Source organism: Ammodytes marinus (genome assembly GCF_949987685.1).
Source record: "Ammodytes marinus genome assembly, chromosome: 7".
Lineage (NCBI taxonomy): Eukaryota > Metazoa > Chordata > Actinopteri > Uranoscopiformes > Ammodytidae > Ammodytes > Ammodytes marinus.
In genome coordinates this window covers 4,320,185-4,332,541 of record NC_137211.1, presented here as the reverse complement: position 1 = coordinate 4,332,541, position 12,357 = coordinate 4,320,185, and the positions used below count along the sequence as shown (strand labels likewise).

Sequence of the window (12,357 nt, the reverse complement as noted above, 5' to 3'; positions counted from 1 at the left end):
AGAGCAGCACGCAGGGGAGAACCAAGCCCACGCCACACGCTACACGGTGGGGAGAAAGTTATTTAAATTAACACAGGTTGTGTTCTAAACAGCCTACTAACGTCCTCCCTCCTACATACTCAACATGAATATACTACATACTGTCTACTTAACGATCGATTGTGTATGCGAGGTTCGTCGGACCGTTTACACTGAAGTATACAGAAGCAATAAAAAAAACTTCTGTGTCGTTTGAAAAGACGCAATGCATTGTGGGGCTTCATTTACCTGTTGCCACAATTGTATCTTACTCATTTAAATGCAAAATACTGTTTTGCCAGTGAGGAAAGGGAGTGGGTGGGTTTATCTATCTATCTATCTATCTATCTATCTATCTATCTATCTATCTATCTATCTATCTATCTATCTATCTATCTATCTATCTATCTATCTATCTATCTATCTATCTATCTATCTATCTATCTATCTATCTATCTATCTATCTATCTATCTATCTATCTATCTATCTATCTATCTATCTAGGAAAACTGCCTTCATTTGTGGCAACTAATTATCTTTAGTTGAGATAACTTATCATTCACATAAATGACTCACGAACTCAAACACTTTCTGTGTGTTTTGCCAGTGAGGAAAGGGAGTCGTGGATTCGTGCTAAGTACGAGCAGCGAGCGTTTGTGGCGGCGCTGCAGACGTGTGACGACAGCATGCCCGTGTGGCTGTTGTCGGCGGTAACGGAACGCGACCTTCCCAGACTCCTGCTCCTATTGGCTCACAGCACCAAGGAACAGATCAACGCCATGCCAACCGGGTCACCATCGTTACCGCCGCAGCAACGCACGGCCCTACACGCAGCCTGTCAGCTCGGGGATGTGGTCATGACACAGCTGCTAGTATGGGTGGGTTTATCTGTCTGTCTGTCTGTCTGTCTGTCTGTCTGTCTGTCTATCTATCTATCTATCTATCTATCTATCTATCTATCTATCTATCTATCTATCTATCTATCTATCTATCTATCTATCCATGAAAACGTAATGGTCACATGACCAAAAATGTGTTCTATTGCCTAGATACAGGGGGTGTCTCACATTACCCGATATCTTACATTACCCCATTCTCCCCTACTAAGACTTCCAAAAAGTTAAAGTTGTGCCAACTCATTATTTTTCATTCATAATTTTTACACTGTCCCTCTCTCTCCCTCTCTCCCCCTCTTTCTCCCCCTCCCCGTCCCTCTCTCCCCCTCTCTGTCTCTCTCCTCTCTCCTCCCCCCTCTCTCCCTCTCTCTCTCTCTCTCTCCCCCTCTCTCCCTCCCCCTCCCTCTCCCTCTCTCCCCCTCTCTGTCTCCCTCCTCCCCCCTCTCCCCACTCTCCCTCTCCCTCTCTCTCTCTCTCCCTCCCCCTCCCTCTCCCTCTCTCCCCCTCTCTGTCTCTCTCCTCCCCCCTCTCCCCCCTCCCTCCCCTACAGTACGGTATCGACGTCAAAGCGAAAGACAACCAGGGCCAAACCGCCATGAGAATCGCCCGAAAAACAGCGTCCAAAGGCTGCATCGACATCCTCCTCCAACACGGCTGCTCCAATGACACCTCACCCACCACTGCCACGCCCATTCTCTCCCGCCGATCGAGCACCGCTAGTTTGGGACGCACCCCGAGCTCACGAAAAAAGCCCTCGTAGCTACGGTGGCCTTCAAGAAAAAAATAATGCTTTTTGTCTGGAAAAATCTGGATACTGCAGTGCTGACTTTTGGAGGAGGGTTGTACTATAAGAGAAATGCCAGGACTATATATACAAATTTAAAAAAGTGCGGGAAAAAAAATGTTTAAAATTTTTCTTGAAGACTGAATGAACATATCAACCTTAAAAAGCAATATTCATTTGGGTTTGTTGATGGGCAGATTTAACATATATTGCTGAAAAACTGTGTTGTTGTGACCTCATTTTAAAAATGGACGCCAGTAGAAAGTTTGTAGCCGTCGACTCGTCTGTATAACGTTAGGGGCAGACACTCACTTCCTCAAGAAAGAATCGCAATAATTCAACTATACAGCTCTGGATTAAATTTAGAGACCACTCCAAATATTCAGTGTCTCTCGTTTTACTGTTTATAGGCATATGTTTGAGTAGAATGAACATTTTGGTTTTATAATATAAACTACTGACAACATTTCTACAAAATTCCCAATACAAATATTGTCATTAAGAGCATTTCCATTAAGTAATGTAGAGACAAAGATTTTAAGAAAAATCCAGACTGGTCTCTTAATTTTTTTTCTGGAGCTGTATGCCTATTTAGTTAGGCTATATATATACAGTATATATAGTTCGGCTATATATATATATATATACAGTATATATAGTTCGGCTAAATATATATATGACGATTTGAAAAATTGTTCCCGAGTGTCGACTGTCGAGAGATTGCTGCTTGTATTCCGATTTGGTTGTGAACGGACCAAAAAAAAAAATTATGATAAAATATGATTTTTTTTCGAATTAAGATCTACAATAGGCCAATGTCATGTTGTTATTTAGTTATGTGTGCCTGTCGCAGCAGTTTAAAGGTCAATATTGGGCCGATATATATATAAACCATTTTCCAGTGATGAATAATAAGTAGAGATATTATAACTCTGCTTCTTATAGACGTAGAAAAATGAATGGTTTTTCTGGGATTATGTCAGTGTTAACTCTCACACTCACAAAGGTCAAAGGTCAAATGAAATGGCGTTTTAATATAATGTAAATGTACCTATACTACTTAATGTTGAACTGTAACGAAGACACAAACGAACTGAATAAATCAAAGACTCAATTTTTGTAAATGATTTCTACTGGTAGTTTTGAAAATATGTTTTTTTAATTTTAATTATTATTATTTTTTAAGTATTTTACCATTTTAAAAATTCTCCGAAAACCAGTAAAAAACTGATTATTTTACATTCAGTGGATCATGTGGCTTGTTTGTTTATTTGTTTGTTTGACACGTTTTGATTTGGGACGGACAGACAGACGGACACACACAAACATAAAGACATTATGACATTTTTCCTCATACACGTTACTGTTGTGTGTCGGTCGTCTGTCCGATGGAATTCAGTGACGTATGAAGAGTTCCAGTTGCCACGGTTACGCGGTGGCATCGTTTTTTTGTGGGTCGTGTGTTTGAATCCGTCATGAAGGAAATGGTTACCGGATTTAAAATAAACTTTTTTTAAACCAGCATTAGTAGTAGTAGTGGTTTGTTGTCTTTCATTTTTGTCCTAAAGCTGCAGTGTGTAATTTTTTCATATAAATTAATGTTGTATACATTCAAGCCATCGACAAATGAGTTAACACAAAATTGATTAAGCCTATCAGCTCCACATTAACTCTCTCTGTATTTCTCAGTATGACAGCGTTTACAAACTGGTGTCGCCCCCCCTGACACTGGCGCAGGAGCTCAGAAAAATCCCAAGAAGAGCCCGAGAAATGTTTCAGTTGTTGACTCTACTGCTAAGAAAAAACCTGGATGCACAGCAGAAGGTATAAAATCCATGTTCTCTGCATTATCCAACAGGTGCATTTAATGGCCAATTTTCTGATTTATTGATTTACCTTTAAGTAACACATAGCCTATACCTGCATCTCCAAATTATTCTGTTATGGGGGATACAATTGTGTTTGTAAATAATTTTCCAATATTGTAGAACCAAGGGAGGAACCAAATTTAAAACAAGAGGAACTAGCCTATTACAAGGAAAAACAACCTGCGTTCACATACTTTTTCTTTTTACTTTAGGCCTATTGCAGAGGCTACTAAAGCATGCTGGTTCGCATACTGCAGATTGCAATTGGAGGATATACTGTATTAGGGCATCCGGGTATTTTTAGCTCACTTCATTAATATGTATTGGTACAAACTAAATATTTTTCTGGCATACTAAATAGTAGGGAAGTATAGGGAGTGGAATGCAGCCCAAATATCTCCCTATGGATCAAAAAATAATTCTGATTCTTATGAGCTTAAGTGTCTCCTGGTATTTGTAGTTTTCTTGTCATGTCTCGTGCAGACCTACCCTGCGTTCCAATCCCCATACTTCCCTACTATTTAGTATGCCAGAAAAAGATTTAAGATGTCCCAATACATGCAAGTCAATTGTAGTATGCTGAAAATACATAAATGCCCCACTAACTCTAAAAGCATTTTGGAGTATTCGTCTTTATTCTTGACATTTCTTGACATAATAAAAAAAAAAAAACTTATCTGATTTTTTTTTCTCTCTCCTGTGGCTCTAAAACTCTTCTGTACTTTAGTATGTAGTGTAGTAAAAATAAAAAGTATGTGATTTGGAACGCAGGGTAAACCTTTTTCTGGCATACTAAATAGTAGGGAAGTATGGGGATTGGAATGCAGCCCAAATATCTTACTATGGATCAAAAAATTATTCTGATTCTCATGAGCTGTAGTTTCATTGAAGTGTATTCTGGTATTTGTAGTTGTCTTGTAGTGTCTCGTGCAGCTCTATTTTATATTCGGGCTTTGGTCTTGGACCTATTGTGGTGCACACAGCAGGGGGCGCCTCCCTCAAGAGAGTTTTTTTTTTTTTTGTTGACATGCGTCACTAAAATGCGACGGACGATCAAAGAGGCTGTAATTACAACATTTCCTATCCGTTGACGACCAGAGAAAAAACAGCACAAAAGAGGAATTTACTCGTCTGTTACTGACGTCTTTCAATGGGTGAGTCTTTAATATGAAACTAACGGGGCGAACACATCTGCAAGAAGGTTATTCTATATGTTTAAATGTATTAAATGTAATGTATTTAGGCTACCAACAGCTAAATCAACGTATTCATGTTGATTTAGCTGCTGGTAGCCTAAATACAGTTGTTGTTGTTAATGTATTTGGACTGAGCTCCGTCAGCTACAATGTTAATTCAGATAATACAGACACTGAACAAAACACGGAACTGATGTAACTTAGCGTTTTCCCTGGAAGAAAAAACTGCTTGATTTAGTTAGTGAGATGATGGAGGTGACTATATCCTGACTGTCAATGAGGAAAATTTATAAATCACAGCCCTTGTAATTCAATTACTAATTATTATCTTTAAAAAATGTTTTGTCTTAAAAGTATTTTATGAAAAAAGCTCCCTTGTGCCCTCCTCGGTCCTTTTTGTACATTTTTTGTAGACTTTTCTTTTAAATTTGGCGATAATTTTGGCTGTTAAAGCTTTTGGCATGATTTTTTTGCAGGAACTTTGCTTTTGAGTCAAATTTTCGAAATCCAATGTCTTTATCTCATACGTGTGTTTCATACTCTGTCAGTAAATGTACTATACACTCACCACCTTCGAGACAAAAACGTCCACGCTCACTAAAAGTGCTATTAAATCATCATACATCAATATTTTTTTCATCTTTTTTTTGCATACATCTCTTAAACAACTTCTCACCGGCTCAACACTACCAAACATTCAATCATTTTCAGGATTTTAACCCTTTAAATGCCAGTTTAAGCATTTGAATTATTTCAATATTTCTTACCAAAAAACACAAAAAATTAATTATTTTCCATGTAATAAATAGTAGGGGGATGTGGCATTAGTGGTGATTAGAGTATGGGATATGTCAAAGATTAGCAACCAATTTGATTTGATTGCATTAGTATTTTACAATTTTTTTATGTGGTGCCAGATAAAGAACATAAAGCACCCTCTCACCACCTTCGACCCAAAAATGTACACACACAAAATCTGCAATAAAATCCTCATACATCAATATTTTTTTCTGATTTTATTTGCTTGAATCCCTTAATCAACTTCAGCCTGATCAAAATGACCAACTGTTTGATCAAATTTAAGATTTTAACCAATAGAAGTATTTATTATTTATAAAAAAACATATATTTTTTAAATTATTTTCCATATAGTAGGGGGATGAGGCATTAGTGGTGATTAGAGTATGGGATATGCCAAAGATTAGCGACCAATTTGATTTGCTCGAAGGTGGTGAGAGGGTGCTTTATGTCACATCTGGCACCACATAAAAAATACAAATGCAATCAAATCAAACTGGTTGCTAATCTTTGACATATCCCATACTCTAATCACCACTAATGTCACATCCCCCTACTATTTATTACATGGAAAATAATTAACTTGTTGTGTTTTTTGGTAAGAAATACTGAAATAATTCAAATGCTTAAACTGGCATTTAAAGGGTTAAAATCCTGAAAATGATTGAATGTTTGGTAGTTTTGAGCCGGTGAGAAGTTGTTTAAGAGATTTATGCCAAAAAAAAGCAGAAAAAAATATTGATGTATGATGATTTAATAGCACTTTTTGTGAGTATGGACATTTTTGTCTCGAAGGTGGTGAGTGTATATTAAATTTGAAGGGGGCACAAGGGTTAAATGCATATATACATCAGCCGTATTTGAGAGTTATAACATCTTCCTGTGATACTTCTAATGATAACCTACTGTAATGATTGATGACAGCAGCCATAAAAATAAAGAAATATACACGTCTGATACCAAAGGCAAAATGATATATCTGGTTTCATGAAGGCTAAATAAATAAAATAACTGTAATACCTTGGCACTGATATATTTTGTGCCAAGGAAGTATACAGTTGATTCAGGGAGTAATTCATTCAGTTGATTAACAGGTTGAATTCAGGTAGAGAGCCATTAACCCTAAAGTATAATGCATTATGCACTTTGAATGTTTAGAGTTTATCTTTTTATATTGTCCGTTCTTATTAGTCTGTTATTCTGTCTATCATTGTCTGAGTCTGTGTGTAGTTTTGCTTATATGTTTGTTGTTATGTTCCAAAGTGCAAGACAAATTCCCCTTGTGGCCATAAAGGTTTATCTCTCATCTCATAAACGTTGGATTGATTATATCAGTCGTAATTTGGTTATTTATTAATTATTATGAAACTTATTTTATTGCGAGATAAGATATGATTTAAAAAGAGTAAACATAGTAGCAAATCAACCTCCTACAAGGAACTTTTACATGTTTAGGAAACAGTCTCATTTTGGTGAATCAGTTAAAATAATGCTTTTTAAAAAAAATCCAGTGCACCAATAGTCATTGATACTATAATAAGGGGGGTGTAATATCTTGGTTTCAAATTTAGTTTTCTTTACTTGTTTCAAATACACACATTTTCAATTCAATTAAATTCTAATTCTTGGTCTGTCCCACCGGTGTGTCTGTAGCTTGACCTGAGGTATGAGGACAGTTTCTTTTACTTTATGCTTGTCATTGTTTGTAAATATTAGCCTACTTTATGTATGTCCAAATTTTTCTTCTTTACTTGTTTCAAATACACACATTTTTAATTAAATCCTAACATCCATCTCCTCTGTCCCTGCAGTGTGTGTGTAGCCTAACCAGTCGGTATGAGGATCCGGTTAACGGGACGGGGGCACGCTGCCGGCCTCCTGTCAGAGCTGAACCGCTGTCGTCTGTCCCGTAGATACTGTGACGTCTTCCTGCAGGTGGGCAACCGCTCCTTCTGCGCTCACCGGGCCGTGCTAGCCTGCTCCGGGACATACTTCCAAAACCTCTTGTCCCGCACCCCTAACACCTCTACCACAACCACCACTTCTGCCTTCTCCCTGGAGTTCATATCCCCGGCTAACTTCGAAAAGGTGCTAACGTTCGTTTACACAGGCGAGATATCAACGGACTTGATAGATGTCGGGACGCTGTACGAGTTAGCCGAGAGATTGGGAGTGAGTGAGTTAGTGAAAGCTTGCCACGCGACTTTCCCTGATCTACAAACGAACTGTACAGACATAGCATTGGACTCTGGGTCGGCAGTGTCAGTGAGTGGTGTGAATGTAGCGTCTGTGTGTGCGTCGTCTGTGTGTTCCTCTGCGGCCTCCTGTTCCTCTCTGAGCTCGTCTACGGCCCCCACCCCGGCTGCTGCTGCTGCTGCTGCTGCTGGCGCCCCCCCCTCGCCCCTCTGCCAGGCTGGGACGTCCCGGGAGGAGACTGAAGCAGTGAACACAGGGGGGGGGCGGACGCTGGAACTGAAGGCTGAGGAAGTTCAGTGTCACATCGGATATGGACAGATGGCAACGGATCACAACCAGCAGCTACAAGGAGGTCAGTGTTAACCAGTATTCATTGAAATGTATTGGAATTGTTGTATCCATCCCCAACATTATTTGACAGAGCTGTACACAGGAAGGCTAATGGCGTTATAACAGGCCCTTCACACACACACTGCATTCAGCCTTTGAGCTGCTCCCTGTCTGGACCTTTTATATGCTATCTATGGTCTGGACATTCAGGGTTGCTAGAGCCAGCCGCAACACCTTTAAGAAGTGTATTATTCCCTCTGCACATCAGGCATTTAACATTTGCTCCTTAATACTATTTATTTAAAGGAATACTTCACCCATACGGAACCAGCGTTCTATCATTATAAAATAACTATTATAATATAATGAATGAGGTTTTTCTTCCCTCAGTCTTCCCTCGGCCCAGCTGTCCTGTGATGTCACAAGAAGGAAAATGTAGGGTTAGACAGTGAGACCATAAAACACTCTTTCTGCCTTTTCTCAGGCTAAGATGATCCAATTAAATTTTTTTTGCACATTTATACTAAATAGGATCTCCAAGTTCAATACACCTTCATATTCCAACCGGTGAAGTAGGCCTTTAACTTATTTGCTGCTCCCTGTAATTTGCACTACATTCTGTCTTTAATGTGTGTTTTATTGTAGTGTTGTGCTACGTGTAATGTGTGTACTTGTGTTCGCAGGGAGAGGCCAAAGATTTCCCCCAAGGTGGACAATGAAGTCAATCTATCTTAACGATTAACTTTTTTTTTTTTATCAGACCATCACCAGCTCCCAGGAGGCCACAGTCTGTTGACCAGCAGTCATTCCAGTCAGAGTGACGGGCCGCGACTCATCCTGAAGACGGAGCAGGTGGAGGGAGAGGAGACGGGACACAGTGGGGGGACGGGGGGGAGAGGGGGAACAGTCAGTGAGGATGGAACCAGAGACAGAGACAGAGGAGGTGTTAGTGGGAGCGTCGCTTCTTTCCCAGACTCCTCAGCTCAACTCCAGGTTCCTTCCTCTGGAGAGCCTCTAAGCAACCTGCAGGTACAGAAATACAGACAGACAGACAGACAGACAGACAGACAGACAGACAGACAGACAGACAGACGCACACACACACTCACAATAAGATGTGCAATAAATACCATCTACGATAATATCTTAATTGTTGTTTGAACAATATATTGAAGGGGGAAGCAGCCGTTCTGGACCATGCTTGTTGTCAAAATGTTCTTGAAATCAGCACGTCTCCTCACAAACCGCTTCCTTATTTTATTCTCACTAACACACACCCCTCTCTGCAGGTGGGGTCGGTGACGGGCGGAGTGATGTTCACAGAGGGAGAAGACACAGACCATGAGGCCGACAGAGAAGCTCTCCATGGTAACACTCTCCATGGTAACGTAGTGATGGAGGGAGCGGAGGAGGAGTGGAACCAGCTGACTGATGACATCATAGAACTGAGTGATGATGAAACCTACCTGGAGGAGGAAGAGGAGGAGGAGGAGGAAGAGGAGGGAGACCTGGTGTGTGTGGAGAACGGAGAGCCAGGGAACCCAGGCAGACAGGTAAAGGTTTGGGTTTGTCAGCAGCATCAACGCATGTCAGGTTAACGTGAGTCAGAAAGTTTTACTACTAGCTTTACTTTACATCCTTTAAATTGCTTCCTAAAACTTTCTTATTTGTGAAAGCATTTTACAAAACGTAATTGTATTTCTCACTTTTAAGGCCCTTTGATGGCCTCGCCCCCCCCTTATATTTCCGATTTGCTGTCTTGGTAGTCCAGGTAGGCAGATTAATCGGACGGCCGAACTGTGCTCAGAAGGCCGATTTCAAAGACATAAACAAACTATAATAAAAACAACTAAATGATAACTTCCTTTAAATTGCTTCCTAAAACTTTATTTGTGAACGCATTTGGAAATATTTGACTTATTCTGTTATTACACCTATTTAATTTCTGGTCTTTTGTAATGATATTCTATTGTTTCTCTGCTTAGGCTTGTCTGCTCTTTTGCTTACTGGCATTTCTTTTTCTTTTTTTAAGCACTTTGTAACGAAATGTGCTACACAACTAAATAAACCTATTGTAATGCAGAAACACCCTTCTCCTTGTCCCCTCCAGATGCCAGAGCCCCTGCTGTCCTGTAAAGTGTGCTCAGCCCCCCTCCCTGCAGACCCTTCCTCCATCTCTAAACACTCAGAGACCCACCTGACAGAGCTGGGCCTGTGTCGAGTGTGTGGAGTCTCTTTCCAGGACCGTCCCACCGCTGTCTCTCACTCCCTGTCCCACGTAGGGGTTCAGCTCTACGCCTGTGACATGTGTAACACTCAGTTCCTCAGTCTAAACAAACTGCTGCGTCACCACCGCCAGACCGCCTGTAGTTACACCATCCCACAGGGGGCGCTAAGCAACAGTAACCAAGGAGTGAGCCCCGAGCTGCAGTGTGCCGTGTGCAACAAAACCCTCAGCAAGGACTTTCAGGTTAGTCAAAGTTTGATGTGTGTTTTTTGGTGTAATATAATTATGGGTAAGTTTTATACATTAGTTTCTGACTGTAATACATTTTATATAAAATGCACTAAACAGAGTTATATGAGAAAGATTAAATCGTTTTTTTTAGCAAGAAAATAGGTGTTGTAAATGCCCCCTTGTTTACATACCAGTTTACAGAGCATAGGCTATGTTATAACACAGGATTTTTTTAGAAGACAGGTAGTGGATCAGAAGGAGATTTTCGCTGATTTTGACAAAGTGATTTTGGCAACAACCATTCTCCAGAATAGCTGTCTCCACCTTTAAATAATAAGAACCAGGTGAAATTAAAATATGTAGAACTTAACTGTTTCCATTTGTCACTTTATAAAGTCTTAACTGCACTGCCCTGAAAACATACTATTTCATTCTGCATGGTTAGAATGTCAATAAAGTTCTTGAATCTTGAACATTTTAAATATATAAAACTTAAACCAGTTATATCAGTCGCTGTTCTAATGAGCCTTTGATTACATACCCTTAGTTTACATACCAGTTTACAGAGCCTAGACTGTGTATTAACAACAGTTTTTTTTAGTACACAATACACATACAGTACGGACAGGTAGTGGACTTTGACCAAAACATTTTTTTAACAAGAACCATTTTCCAGAGTTGCTGACTCCACCTTTAATTTTGTACTGCATAGTCTTCTATACAGTTAGCATACATAGAATACAATACAGTTCTTGAATCTTGAACAATATAAATATGTCAAACTTTAACCAGCTTTTTCAAAAAAAATTCCCATTCTTTCTCTCCCCAGTCGGTGAGAGACCACGCCCTGTCCCACGTGTGTCCCCAGAGCCTGCGCTGTGGCCTGTGTGACGTCCCGCTCCTCTCCCTGTGCTCGTTGCTATGGCACTGCCTGTCTCACCTCTCTCTGCCCGTCTACAGCTGCCCGCACTGCGCCCGCTGCTTCACCGAGCGGCCGCAGCTAGACAGGCACATGGCAACGCACGCCGCGGAGGCTGTAGCCAGGGAGACCGAGCGCTCGTTGCTACGGGCGATACGAATCGGCGCCGATGGGAATGATGTCATAAGAGGAGGAGGAGCTAATACTACGACAGAGGAGCTGCATTGCTTCTTGTGCCCGCAAACTTTCCGAACTTCCGCCGCGTTCCAGTACCACTTGAGCCTACACACTAGTGATTCCTTAGGAGGCAGTGGGGGGGGAGGGGGTCAATCGTGGCTGGGCAAACGTAAAGCAGACCAATCTATAGAGTCCACCTGTTCCTCCTCTTCTCCGCGGGACAGTGGCGGACTGGTTAAAATGAGCAACTTGGGGTTAGGTTTGGGGCTAGGGGTGGGGTCGGGGGTGGGTGGATTCAGCGTGCCAGATAAGTTCTTTCAAGGGTCCTTACAGAGTCTGACCAATGGCGGTTTGGGGCAGGACGCTGGGGGGGCTAGCCGCGGGAAATGGTACCGGTGTCGATATTGCGGTAAACGTTTCGCCCACTCAGGAGAATTCACCTACCACCTCCGTATACACACGGGGGAGAAGCCGTACCAGTGTAAAGTGTGTCTGCGATTCTTCCGAGGGCGGTCGACTATGATCTGTCATTTGAAAACGCACGCGGGGGCGTTAATGTATCGGTGCACCGTGTGTGGGCTGTACTTCTCCACACTGAAGCTGGTGGCGTCACACATGGAGCTACACAAAGACAATCTGCCAGCCGACTTTCACATAGAGCAAACGTTCATGTACAACGATCACTCCAAAGAACCACTGCCCACCGGGGAGGCCTAA

The 12,357-nt window shown here is 41.2% G+C and overlaps 2 protein-coding genes across 2 annotated transcripts in view; both read left to right on the top strand.

Moving 5' to 3' along the window:
- Positions 1-3,154, top strand: part of agap2 (ArfGAP with GTPase domain, ankyrin repeat and PH domain 2) — a 40,016-nt gene extending 36,862 nt beyond the window's left edge. The window contains exons 16-18 of the mRNA XM_080030289.1: positions 1-46; positions 626-896; positions 1,465-3,154. The exon at positions 1-46 is cut by the window's left edge and continues 177 nt beyond it. Coding sequence (XP_079886415.1) covers positions 1-46; positions 626-896; positions 1,465-1,674 — 527 coding nt within the window. The 3' untranslated portion in view covers positions 1,675-3,154. The remainder of the gene's footprint in view (positions 47-625; positions 897-1,464) is intronic.
- A 1,493-nt stretch (positions 3,155-4,647) lies between these two features.
- zbtb39 (zinc finger and BTB domain containing 39) lies at positions 4,648-12,357 on the top strand (the record flags this gene model as incomplete). Its single annotated transcript, XM_080031665.1, has 6 exons — positions 4,648-4,720; positions 7,372-8,108; positions 8,847-9,115; positions 9,376-9,639; positions 10,197-10,556; positions 11,374-12,357. The coding sequence occupies exons 2-6, from the start codon at positions 7,397-7,399 to the stop codon at positions 12,355-12,357; spliced, it is 2,589 nt and encodes an 862-aa protein (XP_079887791.1). The 5' UTR covers positions 4,648-4,720; positions 7,372-7,396.